Genomic DNA, 23065 nt, shown 5'->3' on the forward strand with positions numbered 1-23065 from the left:
ACTTTAAGCTGCCTAGAGACTTTTTAAAGTAATTGGTGGCATATAGATGGAAATATAAATAAATACACAAACTTTAAGAACCCCAGATCTTCGAACAGTACCCCACATTGGGTCAGCTCATCAGGCACACTTCCTGGAATGCCCATGAGGGGTGCTGCATTGGGATCGCCTCCCCTCGGAGGAAACTTGTTGGCCAGCGAAGTTTGATGTGAGTGCAAAAGGGCAGAGCAGAGAGATTTTTAAAATTGTAAGGAAGAACATTCCTTAGAGCTTCATCAGAACTGTGCCAGAAGATACTTTATTTTATTTATTTATAAAAAGTATATAACACCCGACTAGTAGATCTCCTGTATTCTGCACCAACTGAAGTTTTCAGACCATCTTCAGAGATAACACATCTTATAGTTCCTTGCGATAACCCCAGTGGGGAATTGCTAATGTATGAACAACTATAGCCAGGCTATCTCTATGGGGATGAAATACATGGCACTGTGTCTGTGTGTGTGGATGGGTGTGTGTGTGTGTGGGATCACGCATGAACACACATATGCAAGGGGCCAAACCATGCCAGGAGGAACAACGAAGGCCCAGCATGAATTGCAGTTTCATTTAGTCATTGAGTCAGGGAGGCAGTGCTTTCCACCCAGACTCATAAATGCAGGACTATAAAATTAAGGGGAGAATCTAATTTTATTTGGGGAAAGTTGAAATCGGACATAAAACGATAAAATGCCAGAGGGAATTGCTTCCTCATAGGAGGGCAGCTCATTCTCTGGCCTCAATAAGCGTAAATCTTAGCCTCATTTCCCATTGATTATTGTACTGACCAGCAAAATATGGCATGGCCTGGTAGCTGCTAATTGCTGCAGGCCAAGAGCCAAATTTCAAGGACTGAGCAGCAGAAGTATAAAAGAGTCTCCAGGTGCAAGAGGCAAATAGGAATATGGGAACTGGAGATAAGCAGATTGTAGGATCGGAAGCCTAGGAAAGACTGGGATGTTTGGTAGCAGATCTAAAAGGAGGACTTGCCTCAATCATCTGGTTGCTGAACATGAGGAATTCAATCCTGGAGAATTTAAGCCCACTGCTAGTTGAGCACGTTCACTGAGGAACCAAGGACTGTTCTTCAACTATGTCCTGCATTTCATGTTTCTTTTCACAAGCGTCAAAGCATTCCTCCTGTTCCTGGAGGTTTTAGACACATGCTATGACCATATTTTTGCTGTGCTTATGATGCTGTTTGAAATCTCGTCCTTTCCTGCCATTCCTTTCATGCTGGTGTTGAATCCTGCTGGCTGTGACAACCCATGCAATGTCACGGACCTCATAATCTCCGGGCTATACCCAGAGAGCAACTTTTCAATGCATCATGCCCAAAATCAGGAAGGCTTACCTCAAGCCATCCAATGGAATGGCGGCATGGGAAAATAAGGCCAAGCTCTCCAAGGGCAAAAAAGAAAAACGGCACACATAGGCAGAAAAGGCCAATGGGGAAATGGCCCCAGAGAACAGTAAATGAAGATGGATATTCAATGGGAAAAGCATTTGGGTGGGTAGGTGACGTAGCACCATTGAATGAGTTGCTTTTGAAGCGATGATGAATCAAAGAACAGCCACTGGAGTCCTTTTTTCCTTCCCTGTAAAATGTTCTTTTTTCATTTCAAAGTAAAGTGAACAAAACAAAGGCAACAAGAATAATATATGCAATAATAAATCAGAATCACTAAAGGAACAAAGGAATTAGCTCATTATAATTCTTAGTCTATAACCAAGGTGCTTATGAAACATCTGTAGTAAAATGACCTAAGGAGTTCAGTATCCGATGACATAATAAAAATACAATTTATACAGCATATAAAAGGAGTGTGCATGGTTTGGAAGTGTATGTACCAGTCAGGAAAATAATGCAAGTGTGCTTGCTTGGAATTTGATCCAAAGTTTGAAGAGCTACTGCAAAGAGGAAGTCAATGAAAATGCTGGTGACACAGTGACGTTCTTAAAGCTGGGCTTAGTGCAGCCCTACTTAAAGTACACGTGAAGGGTTTATTTACTCATATTGTCCTCAGCAGGCAACTCTTAGCCCTCCGGGTGTAACTGCTTTCTCTTGAATCCATCACCAGTCCTAATTTGGGCCGACAGGACTAGGCACTGAGTCAAAATCGGAAAGAATGAGCAGGGTTGAGGGTTGTAGAATGCGTTTGGTTTGGCTGCACTTGAGGCAAAACTCACTCTGCAGCTGGGTATGGGCCAGGAGTCTCCGGAAACACGGAGCCAACATCCAGAACAGTCTTGCAGGTTTGATTCTCCCTGAAAGAAGTTCAAGCCACATAGAAACTCCCAGGAAGGCCTGCTGAGCTAAGCACTTTCAAAAGAAAAAAGATGGAGAATAGAATGTGCTTACTTTGCCTGTTTGAGTGGTAATGAGTTGGTTAAGGTGCCGTTTAGAGCTGGCACTTCTCTTCTGCCTTATGGTCAGGCAAAACTTGCTCTACAACATTTTAAAATGTTAGGCCTCTGGTGGAGAACAAATCACAGCTTCCCTGTTGCAGCTGTTGTGAGCCGAGATTCCTCCTTTGAGCATTTAGAAGCCACAGACCCTTTCTCCTGGCAAAGTGTTCTTTGTTGACCCCAAAGCACATATCACCCACAACAATTCTCTGAGCATGCACAGAGCAGTTTGAAGAACCCAAGCTAGTCACCACCTCCAGGGATTCTCCGTAGGAGCATGTCTGGCCCCATCCCTTTGGGAGTGGCATTCTGAAAGCGAGTGTATCACTTCTCCACACAGAATCATAGAAGAGTAGAGTTGGACATGGCCAAGAAGGCCATCGGGTCCAACCCTCTGCTGTTGCAGGAGACCCTGTCACACCATCCCACTCAGTTTCTTTCCAAAAGCCTCCAGTGGGGGAGCGCCCCCCACCTCTCCAGGCAGCGGGTCCCACTGTCGTATCGCTCTGACAGTGAGGAAGCTCTTCCTGATGTCCAGCCTGAATCTGGGTTGCTGCAGCTTGAACTGATTTGAACATGGACTGCCTGTTTTTGCTAATGCCTCATCATGGGGTCAAGAGGATCCACATAGTCTACATCCAAGTGAACACCACATTCACGGTTCCCTCCTACCTGCGCTATGCCTTGATATTCCCAGGGACTGGCTGCATGCCTCACTTCTCTGGCCTTGAGATAAGCTAAAATAATAAGCACATCTGCCGCTTTCTTCTCAGTGTCCTGGCATGGCCCATCCTCCCCAGCTCCCCTTTGATCTGCTTCACTTTCTGATTCAGATCCCGATGAATCCCGGCCAGCAGTCCTTGAGAATAAATGCCCAAAGCAGTCATCCTTCTTGCTCCCAACAGCAGGCTATCAGAAAGATGCTTCACTGCTTGGCTGGGGGGAGGTTTTCAGAAAGAAGAGGCAGCTGTATCAGGTTGTGCGGCTCAGTATCAACCTTGCTCCAGCCAGTCCTCGGTGAAGTGGAAGGGGCTGGGCAAGAGGCCATACCTCAGTGACGGATAACGTGGCTTGCACACAAAAGGTTGCAGGCTCAATTCTGGGCGTCTCCCAGCTCAGGCTGGCAGAGACAACTGCTGAGACCCTGAGCCACAGCAGACTGTTACTGTTGAAGCAGGCATAGCAGTGGCCTGCATTCCTCTGGTCCTTGTGATCTGCCCAGAGAAGCAATGGATTCAGATTCTCTGGTGATTCAGCAGGACCGGAAGGCTTATGAATGTACGCGTGTTGTCTGCTCCAGGTCTGTAACGGAAGCACCAGGTTTTCTCATCTGAAATCAACATTTTTGTTAAATCAGAGCAAACTGGGCTCATTTGCGGCTTCTTTCCCTCCCGATGTTTGCTATCTTTCAAGTGAGTTAAATGCCTCAAATGCCTCGGGTCTCCAGGAGGGGAATCACAAAAGGCCTGCTGGTTGCATTGGGCAACACTGAAATAAACACCGTTTGTTATCCAAGGCCAGAGGGGAGAGATGTGAGCCGTGGGCAGCTTTAAACCCAGACAATGGCGAAACAGGGCTAAGCACTGTTTTGACAGTTTAAGTGATGCTTAAGTGACAAGGCAGCCCCCTGAGTCCTGTTAAATCCCACCTTGAGTAAAGGTATTTTTGTTCCTTTGCCAGGAGATAATCCCCAAATGAGTTCCTATTTAGATAAAAATAGGAAAGAAGGAAAGAGGACAAATGCAACATACAAAGGCAGGTTCAGAGCAAATAAAAAGGAAAAGAAAGAACTTCCAATAGGTAGAGTCTCCTCATCTCAGATTTTTATTGCTTTAATGTAACACTTTGTTACCTTTTATGACTTGAGGAGAGAAATGGTCTGTGGCTTTGACTATATGTCGCTGTGCTGATAAATATTGATTCTGCATCTTTGTTCGGGTGATTGTACCATTAGAAATGATATCCAGTAGGTATGCTGTTTGAAGAGCTAAGACTTACCACTTGGATTCCTGTCCTCCTCGGCTTGTGAAGGCAGCCAGGCATAGATTGCTGTTTGGATTTCAGAAATGGTCAATGCCTCTTTGAAGGAAGGGGCAGTTCCTTCCACCCTAACCGAGGAGCCATTTAGACCCTGCTTAGGAAATGCACTTCCTGCAATTAAGAGTTCATACTTAACCCTTCCAGTTCAAACGAGGATTCCTTGGAATGAAAAAGTATCTTCTCCCAAAGCTGCAGCTTTTATTTCATGGTTGAAAGCATTAAAGCTATTGATTAATGTAGCTACTTGTGAATTCATTTATTACTGAATAAAATTGTGGATTTTTAATCAGATTCCATCTAATTCTAATTCCAGTGGTACAGGATGAAGGTTGTCACATTAGAAGGGAGGGGGAAGATGTAGGGAAGGTTCAGCAAGAAGATTGTCCAAATGCAAGATCGTTTGTCTAAGTTATTCATTTGAGAGAAACTACTACCTTCATTAAATGTCCTCAAAATGTCACCTGTAGCAAATTATTGTAATTGTTACTTTAATCAGTTAAAAGTGAGGCAGTTAATCAACAAAAAGCTTTGCTTTCAGAAGCAATCGATTAAGGAGACTAGTTTTAGAGGTGCCAGTCTTTGATTATTATGAATATTAAGATTTTACACACAATTAAGCATGAATTTTGAAAGCATCAAGGTCATAGATTTCAGAACTGTGTTTCTTCTTATTGAACACCAGTAAGGGATAGTCCCCACCACACACCTGCACACACACTATACTTTTAAGTGCCTAAAATGATATAGGCCTGCCATTGTCTATAAAGTTCTGGTGGTTGTCTCCAAGAGCATTGCACCATCATAAGGGTCCAAAGTTTGATTCAATATTCTAAAACAAAAACAGTTTGTCACAGTCACATGGAAGTTGGCACAGAGAATGCCACTGCTGAATGCTATGATCTGGTCAAATTCCAGAAGCACTCAAATAAGTGGGATGGGCAGACCCTTGTCCAGATGTGCAGAATGCCCTTTTTCATTCCAGCTGCTACCAACATAGAAGAGACTGCTGGATTACGGCAAGGGTCCAGGATTCCCAGCACTCTGTCCAGACAGTGGCTGACCAGCTGCTTTTGGGAAACTCACAAGCTGGACATGAGCATATCTGGGATCTCTGACCCATCAGCATCATGGAATGACCTTGTGTGGGTTGTAGTATTTGGAATGGTGGAGCGTGACGTGTTCCTATCCACGTTTTAAGCACCACGCTTGCTTCTTGCAGGCTCCATTCCTTTTTTTTTGGGGGGGGGGGCAGTTCAAAATTTCATCCAGGGCAAGTTATAGTTGGTGCACCTGGGGAAAGCTATGCCCAAAACTCCAGTGGAGTAGATTATTCGCACATCTGTTCAGATAGCAGCAGTTACAAAATATGCCCAAATCTCTTTTGGAAGTAACTGGATTATGGAACATTGGTGTTTAGGATCCCACAGGGATCTGTCGGCACCATTTGCCCTATATAGGGCTGAAGAGCAATGGAAAATGTGCATCCATGGAGGAAGCAGATGGAGATCAAGCATCAGATGATGGAATACACAATTGCCAATCTTTAAAAATAATGGTTAGTGCGAAACCACATGCATCTCATAATGTCTTGCTGCATCCAAAAGAGAGAGAACATTGAGACAATTTGATTGGCAGGGAAACCCAAAATCAGAGGTGCACAGATGCCTTCTGTGAATGTGGTCCTTTAGAAATCCTGTTGGCAGGATTTCCTGTAGGCAAACTCCACAGGCAGCTAGTTGGCCACTGAGTGGGCAAACACTGGATTAGACAGACTCTTACTTTGATCCATCCTGGGTTTTCTTCTGCGACCCCGGCATGCAGTGTCATTCAGCATGCTGAGCTTCCACCATCACTTAATCTCTATTTCAGGCAATGTTGTATCTGTCGATTTTCTTCACACCTTGCCAATAAATGAACAGTAGTCATGCCAGAAAAAGAAAGAAAAGATATGGCTGCCCTATTTTAGAGGCCCTCCCGGGGAGATTGATCGTGATCGATTTCTCCTTAAAAGATTTGTCGGCAGACGGCCTGGAGATCTCGAGGCCCTTTCGCTTATGTGGTCTCTACGCGCCTGTCGATAGTTCCCAGAGGAAAGGGTTTTGGGAAAACCTCAAAAACTTCTGCTCCACGCAGCGCCGTTTGATAATAGCGGGAGACTTCAACAATAGGACTAAACTATCCGACAGGATTCGTGCGGTCAACTCTCCCGCTCGGAGCAGCGCACTGGCCCTGAGTGCAGAGGAAAGGGACCTAGAAAAATTCCTGATGAGTCAAGGACTCGGGGATAAAGCCTTGGAGGTGCCTAACTCATTGAACTTCTTCCCTGTGCCTTGCAGGAAGGCGTTGCTAGATACTTTTCCCACTACAGATGGGGTGAGGTTCACTTACTATTCGGGGAAAACAGCAAGCAGGTTAGACCGGTTCAGAGCCCCAAAGGAGGTCAAGACAGAGAAATGCAACATCGTCGTCACCCCGTGGTCAGATCACACCATTCTGGCTGTCGAGCTGAGCTTTGGGCAGGTCTACCCTAGGGGCAGACCCCTGTGGAGACTCAGACCCAAGATGCTGGACGCGTCCTGCAGGGACAACATGGCTAACGTTTTGGCCAATATGTTGACCCTGAGTGACATCTATTTCGATGAGTTACCAGAATGGTGGGAAAGGACCAAGAGGGCGATTAGGAACAGCTGCCGCAAGTATGAGTTTAAGGTGAATAGGCGAGGACTCCAGCACTACCAGGAGGCCGTCTTTCACTTCTTACAGTGCCACAGCAGAATGAATCAGGGACGGCCATATGATGAAGAGGTTTTGGTCCGGTCTAGGAAAGTTATTGCGGAATTCCACTACACCCAAAGGAGGAACCGGCTAAACTATAGAGATTATAGAGTGAAGGGCTCCGCTGTAGACGTAGAGGAGTGGGCGAAGGCTCGCAGTCCAAAGACACCCATAGAGATGAAAGGTCTGCGAGAGAAGGAAGGGGACGCGGTAGCCTTCCACCCGCAGGAGATGTTGTCTATCATGGGGCGATATTACCAGCAGCTTTTCGCTCCTAAGGACATTGACTCCCGCGAGGTGGAACGCTTCTTGGAGGACATTCCCAGAGAGAAAGCAGGCTCTCTTTATGGGAAACTGACAGAGGCGGAGAGTCAGATGTTAGAGGCACCTATTGAAGAAGAAGAGGTGAGGCGAGCCATCGTGACGGCGAAAGGAAATTCCGCCCCTGGAGCAGATGGGCTGGGATATGAATTTTATAAGATATTTCGGGAATGGCTCGTCCCCCCTCTGACAAAAGTGTTTAACGCATTACTGGCCCGAGAGCGACTCACCGAGTCCTTTTATCAGGGCACTCTGATTTTCTTCCCTAAGAAAGGGGACCTGACGCTGCCGGCTAATTGGAGGCCCATAGCATTGACCAACATGGATTATCGCCTCCTAGCGAAGATACTGAACAGGAGACTGGCTAGCGTGGCGCACAAATTGGTCGTGGGGTGCCAGACCAGTGCAGTGCCGGGGAGAGCTATGACAGACTCCCTCTGTCTAATGCGGGAGATCTTCCAGTTGGTGCGGGACAGGAAATGGGCGGGACGGATTCTCCTGTTAGATCAGAGCAAGGCATTCGATAACGTCCACCACTCCTTCTTGTGGAGGGTTCTGCGATGGAAGGGCCTCCCTCCCTCCTATGTTGGGTTCCTCAAACTGCTGTATGCCGAAGCCACCGTCACTCCCCAGATCAATGGACACAGGGGAAGTCGCATTGATCTACAATCAGGAGTAAGGCAGGGGTGTCCGTTGAGCCCACTCCTCTACGTATTGGCTCTGGACGCTGTCCTGTGCCGCGTACAGCTCGAGGAGGGGATAGCGGGGATCCGTTCGGCCCTCCCTACCGGTGCTCCCATACAGATCAAGTTCGTGGCCCATGCTGATGACATCTCGCTGCTCCTGAATGACGACAGAGAGGTCAGGAGCGTGCAGCAGATCTTTGATACATACGCACGTGCCTCGGGTTCTCAAATAAACGGGAAGAAAAGTTGCCTCATTTCTTTTGATCCCGAGGACGAGCAGCTTAAGATTGCTCCCATGGAAACAGACCAAGAGGGAGAGGGCAGGAATGAGCAGAAGGTAGAGGAGGTGAAGATTCTGGGGATTTACTACTCCATAGCCAAGGAAGGGTGGAAGAGGAACTGGCTCGCTTGGCTTCAAAAGTTTAGGGAAAAAATTGCGATGTGGAGGAAGTGGCAACTGACCGTGTATCAAAAGGCGGTTTATGTACGCACGTACGTGTTGCCGGTAGCGCATAACATAGCGGTGGTCTACCCCCCTCCGGGAGCCGTGATGAAGGAACTGGAGAAGGAGCTCTTCAAATTCCTCTGGGGAATGGCCACCTTCCCTCTGGTGAGGGCGGTGGCCTATAGACAGATAGACCAGGCGGGTTTGGACCTCCCGGCTCTCAGTCTGAGGATGTTCACCACCTTCCTGAGTTACAACTTTGGTAAATACGCTCAATGGGAGGAGGGAGGGGACCAACCTCACATGTGGGTTGTCCTGTTTGCGCAGCACTGGGTGGGTAAACCGTGGGCGGAAACCTGGTGGGGGGAGCACTCCCTCGACTTTACCGTCTCGGCCAAGATGCGGTGCACGGGCCCCGAATATCTGAGGGAACTCTACAGCTTCATTAAGCAGCATAAAGTCCATGCAGAATGGTTTGGTACTAGCCGGGGGGACCTGCGGAGTATCAAACAAGCGGTGTATAGAGAGCTGCTAGAGGTGGCCTATTTCAGACCGCAGGTCGTCAAGAGAGCGAGGAGGGAGAGCCTCTCGCGATACCTGAGGGAACAGACTTACCCCATAGAATATTTTCAAGACAGGAGGGTTCCGTTCCGGCTGTGGGACATCAGGTGGAGGTTGTATCATCAGGTGTATGACCTGCAAGGGACCAGACCCTGGCTTCCCGAGAGGGCGCAGGCCTGCCCCAGACTGCAGTGTAAGAGCGGGGCTGTCGCGAGCGGGACAGTGCAAAAGGAGACGGTGAGGCACTTTGTCAGCGATTGCCCCACGGCACGCGCCACGTGGAAGGCGGTGTCTGAAGCACTGGACTGGCCAGACCTGGGCTCCCAGGACTGGGAATCGGTCGTGTCTGGCACAGAACCCACTCCTCCATTGAAGGGACCCAGGAGGAGGGTGCCCAGGAAGCGGCGGTGGAGAGAGACCACGGCTCCCAAGTCGTACTGGACTGTACCGTGGTCCACAATTAGGCTGATAAATCTGTACGTTCTGTTGGCGCTGTCCCTCCAACGCCACAGAGAGATCAAGACACAAAAGGTGGCTGACGTGGCCGGCTCAGTCAAATTTGTCCAAGAGAAGATTTTTTGGTTGAGCCGCGAGGAAAAAGGGAGGATGCCGCCCAGTAGGTGGAGGAAATTATGGCCGTGGTTGAGTGGGGCGCATGCCCCGATAACGTAATGTCCGTAAATCACTCATACATGCTGCTCAGACACATGGCATTAAGCTATCAGGAAAAGTCTATACAAAGTTCTTTTGTACATTTGATGCGTAAAGCCTGGGAATCTTGTAAATCTGTGTACATTTGGCATTTTGAACGGATGTAAATAACGGATGGGGTACTTTCTATTTTTGTAATGTTGCAATTTTTGGGCCTTTTTGTACCTTTGTAGTATGTTTTTATTTAAATAAAAAATTTCAACCTAAAAAAAAAAAAAATTTCAACCTATTCCTAAACTAGATGTACAGGGGTGTGAGCTCTTGCTTCCTTCCAGCCATTTCTCACCAAAGGATTGAGGCTTGCTAAGTATACAATGCTGTGTTTGCAGGTAATAGTTTGTAATATATGCCTGAGATCTCTTCTTCCCAGAGTTCCCTCAACCTGATTGTTCTGGTGTTGGGAAAGCAGAGACTGGGGGATTGATGAGTGCATAAGAAGGATCTCTTTCTCTCTCTCCCCCATGCAGGCCTTCTAAACCTGGAGAAGTTGCTCCGTCAGTTCCTTATCTCTAAAGAAACTCTCTCAGTCCGGATGCTGGACGACACCCGGGACCCTACGCCACTCCTAAAGGAGATCCGGGATGATAAGACAGCCACCATCATTGTGCACGCCAATGCTTCTATGTCCCACATCATCCTGAAGAAGGTAAGGAGCCCCTGACTTTGGCCTGCCAAGTTTGCAGTGGGGACTGTATACGTGGATGTGGGTTTATCCAGTGAAGTTGCTAGATGTGCAGATAGGAATGAAGGAACTGCATGTTCACACAATGCGTAATTAACTCTGGGAAATCCCTGTCACAGGACAATCGTGGCCAGCTTGGATTTTGATGGACCCAGATGCCCACTGGGATAGTTCCACGCCTAGCTTCTCCACCATAGACGTGCTCATGGCCTTTCACTCACAGACATCTGTAGAGCCTTTTCGTGGGATGGTTGTCTTCCATTCTTTTTCATGGAGGATTTTAGAGGGAGGGAAATCTGGTATTAGATGTAAAATCTTGACACTCTCCCCTGCCCCCCCCCCCGCCAGCCTCATGAAAAGATGAAAATCCACCATACTGCAGTTATGTCACACGACCACCTTGTGGTGGGTTAATAAAATAAAAAGCAGAGAAATGCAACCCCCTGGAAAAGGCCCCATTTGAAAGAGGTATTTTTCCTTTGCAATGGAAATGGAAGAAGCCCCCGTATGACAGCAGACTGAGCCCCTCATGTAGAGATGCCCAGAATTATATGAAAATGACACATCTCCAAATGAAGAGATGATGAGTGCGTTCCTGCAAGGTATTGAAATGCAACAATTCTCGGCAGCTCAGCAGGAATACTTGATCAGCTTTGACATAACCTGAAACAGAGGGAACAATAAACCCATGAAAAAAGGAGGTTTAGCCCTCTGTGGTACGTAGATTAGATCATAGCAATTTACAAAGATCCCTGCTCGAGTCCTGGCAAGTCAGATGAAACCCATCCAGCTGGGACGAGGTGCTTGTCAGGGGTGCCCAGTGCCCCTCGACCTCACCTTGGAGATGCTGGTCTGTCATTAAACAAACACATAGCACTGGGGGGGAAATCACTACAGACCAGGAACATAACATCGTGCAATTTGCAGAAGGTGCATTCTCATCCCTGTCAGTCCCTCAAAAGTCCGGTCCATAACTAAGTTCACTGATTGGCCACTTTCAAACCTCCACAGAGGAAAACAGGCTTGCAAGCCATTGCGCGATGCACTCTGGCTGGTAATCTGCACTGGATGCATCAACACATCAAGTGTGGGGTGTCCATGTGCTTCTAAAACCTCGCCAGAGGACAAGGGGTGGGGGTGTGGGTAGCCACGGTCCCACCTCACACGTCTTGTGCAGAAACTGAGCATCACATCATGCTTCTGGGCAGAAGTCAAGGAAAGAATCCACATGGTCCTGGACACATCATCACTTATAATGGAGGATAAACACGCCTTGGTGGACCCATAGATCCTTCCGATGGAACATTATCGGGGTAGGCGATGGGGGAAATGGCACACTGGCCACCAAATTCACAATGTAGTAAAATTGGAAGCCCAAGTCCACCCCAGGAAATGATTGCTTGGTTTTAGGGCCTGCTAGTGCTGGCAGCCCGTGAAATATATTTTCTGTTAATGTACAAAGGAAGAACAAATATCAGATAATTTGGAAGAGTGAAAAGCAAAATATTTGTGCCAGAAACAACTGGAACACACTATGACATGCATGCGGGTAAAGAGCAACCTCATTGTCTTTCTATACTTATCTTTTCTTTTGTCCTTCCAATCTTTCACCAGTTCTCTGTCTCTTTCCCCTTCCCCGCCACATCCTAATGTATTTTTCCTCCTTTCCATCAAGTGAAAGTACATAAAATAAGACTGCAAGGCATAGAATTGGAAAGGGGAAGGCAGTGTGCCAGGGACATGAGCAGAAAGTCAGAAATGTGTGCTTAAGCTTGTACAAAAGAAACACTTTAGAAAGCTGAAATGAATGATTAGTAATTAAAAGGTTTACACAAATCCAGGAAGAATACTGAAGCAGCTTCCTCAACCTGGTGCCCTCCAGATGTTTCAGACTACAATTCCCCTCAGCCTGGCTAGGGTTAGTTAAATTTAATTCTAGCATTACATTTGTTCTTGCAAGGGCCTCAAGAGTAAAAAGTTCTCCTCTCCATTTCATCCCTTTTATCTTGTGAGGTAGGTTAGGTTGAGAGGCTGTGACTGACCTAGAGTCATGCAGTGAACTTCATGAGGACTAGAACCTGATCTCCTGGATACCACACCCACTAGGCAACTCTGGCTCAGAGTTGTAGGTTGGCCCATGTGGAGAATACCAAGTTAGGGAAGACTACTCTGGACAGTAGTCAAGAGGGCTAAATGAAAAATCTATGTACAGGACTATAATTCTCCATCCACACAAAAACAGCCATGCCTTTCAAACTTTAGGAACACTTGTTTACTATCTATAAAGGACTGGGCAAAACAGTGATGGGGGTTTGTTGTTTTAAGTCTGTGGCCAATGTTTTTGTTTTCCTTTTTCTCCCATGTGTTTTAACAGCTTTCTCTTTTTTAAAAAAAGATTACTTTCCTTTTCTTTCTCCAAGATTTATGATGAGAGACAGAATACTGGGCTTCCTTCAGCTTTTGGCAGTGTTCCCAACCAGTACATTAGATAGGGAAACAGTATTAACAATTTATAAACAACTGCTTGGATTCACAGCTTCATCAACACACACTGGTGAGCACAGATGTGCTGTTTAGGAAGCGTGTGGTGGTTTTCTGGTGGGTTTTGTTTCATGTACACTTAGCCCAAGGGATAGAGTGTTTGATGCTGTTTTTGTGCAGAGTCTGTTGGTACCAGAAAACCCAGGACTTGGATCAGAAAATGAGCCCTTTGCCTGGGCATTCTGAGCAAAGTCTAGGGCCATTCTCCTTTTCCTATTTGCTAGGAGGCAATCTCTGGGAGAAGCCCACAGACATCAAGCCCTTCTTGCTGGGTTCCTGAAACAGGGATGCGCTTTTGCTTCCAAGTCTGAAATCATTGCAAAATAACAGTAATAAAAGCTGAAGTTTTCACCCATCTGCACCAGCCAAATTCAAGCAGATACAAGGGCATGATGTACCTGCTTTCCATGTAGCTATTAAAGAACCTGACAGGGAGGGTTTAGCTACCCTAATCAAACACTAATTCCAGCCTAGGGATTCCAGCCCAGATGTTTAAACACTAAGTACTCAGAATCTTGGAACACTACGGTCAATTCTGTCCATTTCAGTTTCTCAGGAATGGAAAAATGAATCCAGTCCATGCCCTGTTTGTCCCAAATATGGAGCATGTTGCAAATTTTAGTAATGTTTTATCAAAACCAAATATAATTGACACCCATCCCTTTCTGGAGGCATTTTGCTTTCTGTGGAGAGGAGCAAAACGCTGGACAAGACGGTCCTTCGATCCCAGAGCTGACATCCAATATAGGCTGAGCACCCCTGGAGAGCTCATACTTCAGCTGAATCCCATGAGCAAAGGCCGCCTCTTCCTCATTTCCACCTCTGCTTCAGCTGTCCCTTCCTCTGGCCCAGTGGTGGTGTTCGTGCGAAGGAGAATCAGTAGGTGCCACTGCCTGCCTGCTCACTGGTTCCTTGCCTATCCCAGCCATAGCAATAATGAGAAAAAGGAAGAGGAGGACCAAAAGCAGCTGGTGATGATGTCAGGGAGAAGTTGACTTACTGAGGGGAAGCATCCTTGAAGGGTGACTTGCCAAGGTCCTCAGAAGTCTGGAACCAGCCCAGTTTAGCCTCATCCAACAGAGATTCTTTCTTGTGCGTGGAGGGAATAAGATTGTACAGCATTAGCTCTTGTGATTTTTGACTGGACAGGATGATCTGAATCAGGGGTGGATAATGCAGGGGCCACAGGTCTCATATGTCCTCATGGACCACACGGGCCCCTTGATGCCTTCCCACTCTTCCCAAAGTATTTTTAACACCAACATAAAAAAGGTGCCTCTGGCAGCTGTGGGACACCAAGATGGTTAAATATCCGTCAGCCAAGAGAACTTGTGAGCTCTTGGGCCACATGGAACTTTGCACACAGTAAAGTAGCTAAGCTGCGGAGGCTGCTAGGTAGATGAATCGTTAAGGAATTGTCCTCCTCTTCCGACTCCCAGAGTCTGTATCCCGTTGAAATGGCGTGAAAGCGTAGCCGAGCCTTATTTATTTCTGATGGGGAAGTTCTTCCTGAAACTCCATGTCTCTGTGGCCATTTCTCTGAAGTTGATGAATGGCTCTGTTCCCCACAGAGTGCAGAGATGAAGAGTGCAGTTTGGGTACTATAAAAATGAATCTATATTTAGAAACTCCCAGCTGCCTGTGTTTGCAGATCAAGAGTGGCGGATTTCGTATTCATGAAAAGTTGTTCCCATTATTAGTCATTGCAGGTACAGATGTGCTTGTCTTCCGTCCACAGACTAAGGTCAAAAACAAGTTGCTAATAGACTTCTCCCTGTTCTCAAAGAGATCAAAGAGAGATTTTCAGCAAGTTAATGCATCTCATTACCACGCCAGTGTATCAGTTTAACTGTATATCAGTCAACTAGTGGGTGGGGGAAGGTCTTACACTAAAAGAAATTTTGTTTTTAACCTTCAGTGTTTTGCTAGAACAACTCAGCCTGATATTTTTGTATAGGAAATCAAAGCCAAGATATGGTATTTCTCTCCACCCCACACTTTCTCTCTCTCTCCTTTCTTTCTCTTACTTTCTCTCTCCCTTCCTCCCTCTCTACTGAGTTAATAAAAGATTTGAATGAATACTCTCAGTGTTGCGGGCCATCCCTCAGCCCGTTGCCATAGTGATGTTGCACAGCTACAGAGCCGACCGTTCTCTTTGGACACCCCCTCTCTTTCCTTTCTCGGGGGCATTCTCCTGGCGTGACCAACATAAAGATGTCAGCAACTGAAAGGTTGCTTTTCTCTATATGTATATGTGCAACGATTAAAAAAGCTGCATCCTACCCATAGTTTAATGGAGCTCATTTAAGTGAAGAGTTCTTAGGGGAGATGGCTCAAGGAAAACCTATAAGCAGATAAAGGCAGGGCTGGATGACTTCTCTCCTCTCTCAACACCAGGCTTGGGGTTTCTGCGGCACTTTCACGGGGAAGGCAAACTTGGCCAAGATGGACGCTGATTATCATAAAATAGCTACTTGTGTATGCCAGCATTTGTGGAGTGCAAAGCAAGTACAGGCTATTCTGAGCCAGGTCCCTACCCAGGTGGCAGAGCTTTCCAAGCCGAAGATCAGTCCAGCTAAAGATGAAATTACCAGAGTGCAAACATGGCATTCTGTTCTTCCAAACAGCCAGGCAGCAACTTCTAGGCAAGCTGGCTGGCTGGCTGGCTGGCTGGCTGGCTGGCTGGCTGGCTGGCTGGCTGATTGATTGATTGATTGGCTGCATTTCTATCCTGCCAAATAATTGCAGTTCTCTGGGTGAATCACAACAGTTCAAACCACAAAAATGCAATGGCCTGACAAAACGCAGTATATATATTTTTAAAAGTTTCTAACTGCCATATAAAAATAGAGTTTTAAAAAATAGCAGTGGTGTAAAAAACTGAAAATGCACATGGATTTAAAAGCATCCTTCCCTTGGGCTATGGGCCTTCAATTAATGCAACAGAAGCTGTGTGCTGGATGGCTGCCAACTTCCAGCAGTTTCCCAACCATGCTGACGCCCTGCTCTTGCTCTGGGGACCAGTCTCCTGGTGACGCTACTGGGCTTCTCCTCTCTGCTTCTTGGCATGCTTGGCTTGCCTGTTTCCACCTCTCCTTGCTCACTCGGTATCTCTGTTCACACTGCTTGCTCATTCAGGGCTCAGTCCTGCAGATGGTACACTCAATGGTCAGAAGCCCCCAGATTCAGAGGCTTCAGCTCATCCAGTGCAAGTTGTGTGGGGGGGCGGAGGTGACCTTTGCCTCCCCATTCTCCCACTCTGCAGATTTCACTGGATGGGATCCCTCCCTCCTCCTCTGGGCACAGACTTAGGCCCCCAGAGTGTGGCAAGCATGCTCTTCCCACACCAGCTTGACAGGCAGAAGAGAGGATCGGATCTTAACTCCCCTTCCAGAAGCCAAAGCATGTTTCCTCCTTGGAAGGAGATATCCAAGCAATTCTAGGATGCTTGCTCAGGATGGCTCCCTTAACCCACTGTTGTCTACAGTGACTTTCCCACCAGGTCTGTTTAACCAGAGATGCTGGCGACTGACCCAGCACAAGCCGTTCCACTGAGCTGTGGTCCTTCCTCTGATGGATGCTTAGGCTGTGCAGTCTGGCTCACTGTGCACAGAAAGCTGTAAGGGCACCTTCTTTTCCTGCCCAGCGGGCACCCCAGTCCTTCCTCCAGTGTCACTGAGCGTACGCACAAGCGTGGGACATCTCAGTAAGGTCTATCTGTCTGCCATCCAACACAGGTAACCCCAAAGCACATAGTCAATCCCCGCTTTTGAAAAATCAGATGAGGTTTTGGGTGCTTTCAGATAGAGGGCTCCTACCAGGGAGACTAAGAAGGTGTGATGTCCCTATTCCATCTTTTTCTCCTGCAGAGATGTTCTGAGTTGTAGGGTGGTGGGGGAGTATGCGAGGGACACAGGTGGAAGACAAAGACCCCTGGATGGCCCCAGAAATGCTGCAGGTAGGTCTGGGTGAGAGAAGCCTCTGAAAACAACCTTCAGCTTCTGTGTGCTGGATTAGATACATGGAGGCCTCTTTCAGCCCAGGGGTGTGTTCCATCTCAAAAGCAGCACAACTTAGCTTAAACCTCTTGCTGTCTTTATATAGGGGATGCAGGTGGCTCAGTGGTTTAAACCGCTGTGTTGCTAAGTTGCTAAGTTGTGTTGCTGCGCTGGTTGGTTGAAAGGTCACCAGTTTGAATCTGGACAACGGGGTGAGTTCTCGTTGCTCCTTCCCAGCTCCTGCCAACCTTGCAGTTCAAAAGCATGCAAATGCAAGTAGATAAAAAGGTACCACTTTGGTGGACAGGTAACAGCTTTCCGTGCACTTTGGTGTTTAGTCATGCCAGCCACATGACCACGGAAACTGTCTGCAGACAAACGCTGGCTCCCTTGGCTAAGAAACGGAGGTGAGCACCACCCCCAAGAGTCAGACATGACTGGACTTAACGTCAAGGGGAAACCTTTACCTTTTACCTTGCTACCTTTGGAGAAACTTTTCAGCCTTTCAGAGCAGAGGGACACTGAACCAAAGCTGGTCACAGGAAAGGGAGTGTGGCCCTCTACAGATGGCCAGATTGGAACCCCTGGAGGGCTGCTTGGGGACTCCAGGCTGAAGTTTTTCACCCCAATGTTCCATCCCCCTGGGTAGAACGCAGAGATGTTGGAGCTGGGCCAGGCACACGTTCGCTTCCCTCCACCCTCTTGGATGTCTCTTCCTCCCTCCCTTGTTCTCTTTATCTCTCTGTTTCTTTTCCATCGGTCTGCCCATTCTCATATCTCAGTGGATATTGAGCTCTGCCAATTAATTTGTCTGTGCTTTATCTCCGATGTAATGCATCTCTGTCCCCAGCAGGACATCACTCCTTTTCCATCTCGGTCACCTTCATGTGGTCTTCTGCCAGTGAAATTGAAAGACCTTAGAATCATGGATTCAGAGAATTGTAGATTTGGAAGGGGTCCGAAGGCAATCGGGTCCCAACCCCCTGCTCAGTGCAGGACTCCAAGTTAAACCATCCCTCTCAGGTGGCTGTCATTCTTTCATTTATGGATCTCTGGCTAGACTCTTGTTCTTTAGCTCTGCCAACCTCAAGCAATGAATCTGCCATCACCTCTCACATCATATCATTCCCCATACATCCAGAGCTGCATGAATGCTTCTTTTGCTGACAACCCCATCCTGGCTTCCTACCTGCCAATGTGTGACTGTGTGAAGATGCCGGGAAAAATAAAGTGTGGCTTTCTTTGGTTTTCTGCCTTTGGAATCAAAAGCTTCTGACTTCAAAACTGGTAACAAGGAGAACGTCTCAAGATCAAGAGCAGGTGCAGAGCACTGAAATCTGTTCCACAAGATGGCCACGTGTCTAGAAGGCTTTGGCTGGCCCTGGTGTCAGCCATGGTGTGACTTGCTCCACTTCCTCCTGTTTATTGGCTGGCCTTTATGGCAATCGTGCAGCTACCTCCTTCCTACCTGGTGGCAAGGAGAACACACCAAGCAAAAGAGCAGGAGCAGAATTTTGCATGGGAGATGAAAGGCAGCAGTGTGAGGCCCAAAAGAGGAGGATGGATGGATGGATGGGAAAAGGAAGAACCCTATTTCTGTACTCAGTTGTGGTTACAGTCTTGTACTAGGATGGGGGAGACCCAGGATCAAATCCCCACTCAGCCATGCAGCTCACTGGGTCTCCTGGGGCCCATCGCTATTGCTCAGCCCAACCTACAGGGATGGTCCATATATAAACATATGGTAGTTAAAGCCCACTTTACAGAGAAAGCAACTGGTTGAACTGCTGCTAGAGAATCACTAACTCACGTTGGAACTGGGAGTTCTGATATTTTTTAATTATCTCTTCCTGGGGATCCTACTTTGGCTGAAACCCTCCAGTTGTTTTGGATTACAGATTCTAGAGCAGAACTGGCTATGATGGCTGAGGCTCATCCATAATATAAAACACACAAGATAATAGACAATTAACACCAATAACATTGAAATCACACGGCTATCAAAATCCAATAAAATCAGGATACACAAAATAAAATATATGCAATATGTAAACATAGCCCAAAGATAAAACAAAACCATTAAAATTAATATTATAACAGGCTAGCAACATGCAATTAACAAATATTAAAACAGCAATAACAAGAGTCATCTAATAAAAATAGCTATGAAACAGATGTGCCTTTAGTTGGTGCTGAAAAGTCAAAAGGGTAGGTGCCAACCGTATCTCCAGTGGGATTGAGTTCCAGGCATGGATGCTTTCCTCAAAAAAGCTCTCCTCCTCACAAACTCTCCCCTCACTTCACTGCGGGGGAGAACTGTGGAGCAGAGCTTCAGATGAAGACGGCAGTGGCAGGGCTGGTGTGTATGGGGAAAGGCATTCCTTTGGATAACCTGGCCCCAAGCTGTGCAGGGCTTTTTATCATCCCACTCAACTGCCAGTTGAGGAGTTGGATGATAAAATAACATATAAAGCTATATCAGAATCTCTGATATATTTTCACTATATCAGAATCTAAGCCCCCTTTTGTCACTAGAATGGCCGTATGAATAAGGAAAAGCAGGTAGAATCCATTTCATTTCCCACCACCCATTAACTTGACTTCTGATTACTTAAGGCCAGCGTGGTGCAGTGGTTAATAGGTTGGAAATGGGACTCGGGTGATCTGGGCTGGAGTCCCTGCTCGGCCATGGAGTCAACTGGGTGACTTTGGGCCAGGCACAGACTCTCAGTCCAACAGGGTTGTTGTGTTGGGGATAAGATTGAGAGCAAGAGGCAGAGGAAAGATGTACACTACTTTGAGTTAATTAAAAGAAAAAGGTGGGATGGAAATCTAATATATAAATAAATAAAGAGTTGGGACATGGGAGACAGATGTTCTAGAATATCCCAGTCTTGTCTCCTCTTGTGTTGGTAGCTGTGAGTCAATGTTTGCAAGCCAAATGCCAGTTCAGCCAGGGAGATCAGATGCAAAGAAGACCGTCAGGGCCTTTGTACTTCTGTTATAGCATGTGGCCCTGGACAGCAGAGTGAAGGAGCATGGGGCTTTCCAGGAATTTGGAACTTGGAGTGGAAGATGCAGCCCACGGTCTCTCAACACCTCCTCTGTGTGCAAAGTCATTGAAGGACAGGAAAACACAGAGTTGGCACCTTACCCAGATTGCCTGTGAGGGAAGGCACTACTCATTTGCATATGCAAATCTATTTAAGTGTAGCACGCTTGAAATTGTTGCCTAGGGTACTGGAAGAACTAAAAAAAGCCATCCAGGTGACACACAGCTAAATAGAGAAAAACAGATACAGACAGTCATCAATTGCAATCCGTCATTTGCTTCAGGTCCTGCTATTCTCCTCAGTAGGAGCAAGCTGTGGAAAACTGACCCTGATATTTGGAAGCAGCTGTTTGAAAATGCTTGACATTTCTGAAATCCTCTAGCTTTAAATCCCATTTTTCATCTTAACCCTCCAGCTTTAAAGTCCATTTTCCATCCATCCATCCATCCATCCATCCAGGGATGGATCTGGACTTGGATGGCAGATACTTTTCTTTGCAAGAATTAAACACTAACCATTAACCAGGGCCTTCACCCTGTCCTCCAAGTCCAAAATCTCTCAGTTCCTGCATTCTCTGAAAATGCTCACGCAATGTGTCAGTACTGCATTCATCCAAACTGATGGACTCCTGTTGGATCTAGATACCCCTTTTCAGGCAGATGCATCACCTCCAAAAGACAAACCCAAGAAACTTGTTCCTGTTTCAGAAGCTAGCTGTGTGTGGAAGTCTGACGTGCTGGCTCTGACTTCAGCTGTGGTGTAACTTCCTCCATTTCCCCCATTGATTGGCTGGCCTTTGTGGCAATGGTGAAGCCACCTCCTTCCTGTCTGTGGTTCTCCAGAAGCTCCAGTAGAGGGAGGTCTTTCTCAACACCTGCCTTCCGAAATGCCAGGGGTTGCACCTGGGTTCCTCTGCATTCGGAGCATGAGATGCACCTCTAAGCTAGCCTCCCAGCAGCATGCTTAGCAGGCAGGCAGTCTCACTGCCCACTAGCATAGTGCAGACTCGCCATGCTTAGCAGCCCTGTGCATGCACACCGACGTATCACTTGGCACATCTGTGGATCCACTTCCACTGGAGATTTTGCAGGCTGGCCTGGGAACCTCTGTTTATTTATGCATTGATGTAATAGCTCGAGAGCCAGAAAGGTTAGACTGAGACTTGGCAGATCCAGTTTCTAGTCCACACTCAGCCAGGAAGCTCACTGTTTCTGGCTCCCAGGTGAATCTACCTTTTCAGGGCTGTTGTGAGGATGAAATGATGATAAGAAAGATGATGTGAGTATTTGTGGTTTCCTCCCAAGGGGAAAAAAAGGTGAGATATCAATACATGGAATAAATGGAATAATTGAACATAGTGGGATGATGGAGTTAACCAAAACAGGATTAGGCAGGTAGTGAGAAAATGGGGAGTGTAGCCATTTCATAGACAAGAATGGGGAAAGCAGCAATTATTGGTCCAGAACATAACTTCAGACCAGGTTACATTGATGAGTGCAGAAGATCATAAATCAGTTTTGCTCCGATCTCTTGTACTGCCAAGAAAAACAGTTGCTTTCTCCTGCCTAATCTCTCCTCTTTGCTTCTCTACAGGCAGCTGAACTGGGAATGGTGTCAGCCTATTACACATATATCTTCACTAATCTGGTAAGACATTTTCGTGGCTCTCCTTCTCCCTCCCCTGCACACACATCACAACCTTATTGACAAAAAACAGTCTGTTCAAGCTCCAGCTGTCTTGGATGCATCTGGCATTTCTGTCAATGGCAGTGAAAGGAAAGCAAAAGAGGAGAAACTGGTATATGGTGCTTGTGTGCATTTGTAAAGTGCCGAGTTCCAAGAAAAGCTTTGGTTAGGTGTGCAATGTGTCATCTGGGAGCCCTATAATCCATTGAGAATTGAGCCATTCCAAAGAACACCTCCACGTTTCTTGTTTGCTTATGTTGTTTCTCAGAGGCTGACCAAAGCTGCTGTGCAGTCATGATCTTAGGTTTCTTCAAAACGCTGCATGTGCAGAAGCGAGATGTGCTAACACCTATTAACTCTCGTGGCTGTTCAGATGTGGCCTATCTCTGGATGCCAGATACTGGTGGTAACCTTCACACCCTGCTCGTGAAATTCCCAGAAGCATCTGGTGAGCTGGTGGTCCTTGCTTAGAATTGCAAGGATGACAGCTGGAAAGTTGGGCTTAAGCAAGGACCCTTGGTGACCGAGCTGTTTCTGAGAGACTGTATGGAAGCCTGTTAGTACATTTGTTGTTTCTTTTGCTTTTGCAGAACAGAAATGGGGTGTGCTGGGGGTTGGAGAGTTATTTTGCTGCTCCATATAAAGAAGGCATGACTAGTCTCAGGAAAAAAGAATATTGTGAGGAAGGCCTGATGGGTTTAAGCCTCATTGCTCTGATTTTTAATATCAGAGCAATGATTGTAAGGTGATGGCAGAAATGCAGTAAGGGTATATAGTGTTTTCCTTCCTTCCTTCCTTCCTTCCTTCCTTCCTTCCTTCCTTCCTTCTGTTCTTTCTCATGGCCCATGTAATTTGCAGACTTGCCTGAAAATTGGCTTTTGGTGTGAATTCTTTCCATGTTGCAATTTAAAATGTGTTTTGAGCTTTCTTTTACTGTGACAAAGCTGCCTTCTTTTCAGCATGCCTGTGAGGGGGTGGAAGGGGGTTCTTGATCATATTTTATGAAGGGGTTGATCCATCTTGTGGGGAAGGAGGTGTTTAATGAGGAGACTTAAATCTAGTTTCCTTTCCGGATTTTTAAAATGAATATATCACCTTTCTAATGCTATAACTCAAGT

At 46.7% G+C, this 23065-nt stretch overlaps 1 protein-coding gene across 1 annotated transcript in view; it reads left to right on the forward strand.

Moving 5' to 3' along the window:
• The window catches only part of GRIK4 (glutamate ionotropic receptor kainate type subunit 4), a 128402-nt gene that overhangs the window by 21792 nt on the left and 83545 nt on the right, over positions 1-23065 (forward strand). The window contains exons 5-6 of the mRNA XM_044439488.1: positions 10455-10633; positions 21855-21908. Coding sequence (XP_044295423.1) covers positions 10455-10633; positions 21855-21908 — 233 coding nt within the window. The remainder of the gene's footprint in view (positions 1-10454; positions 10634-21854; positions 21909-23065) is intronic.

Source organism: Varanus komodoensis, unplaced genomic scaffold (genome assembly GCF_004798865.1).
Source record: "Varanus komodoensis strain SLA01 unplaced genomic scaffold, ASM479886v1 scaffold35, whole genome shotgun sequence".
NCBI classification, from domain to species: Eukaryota; Metazoa; Chordata; class Lepidosauria; order Squamata; family Varanidae; genus Varanus; species Varanus komodoensis.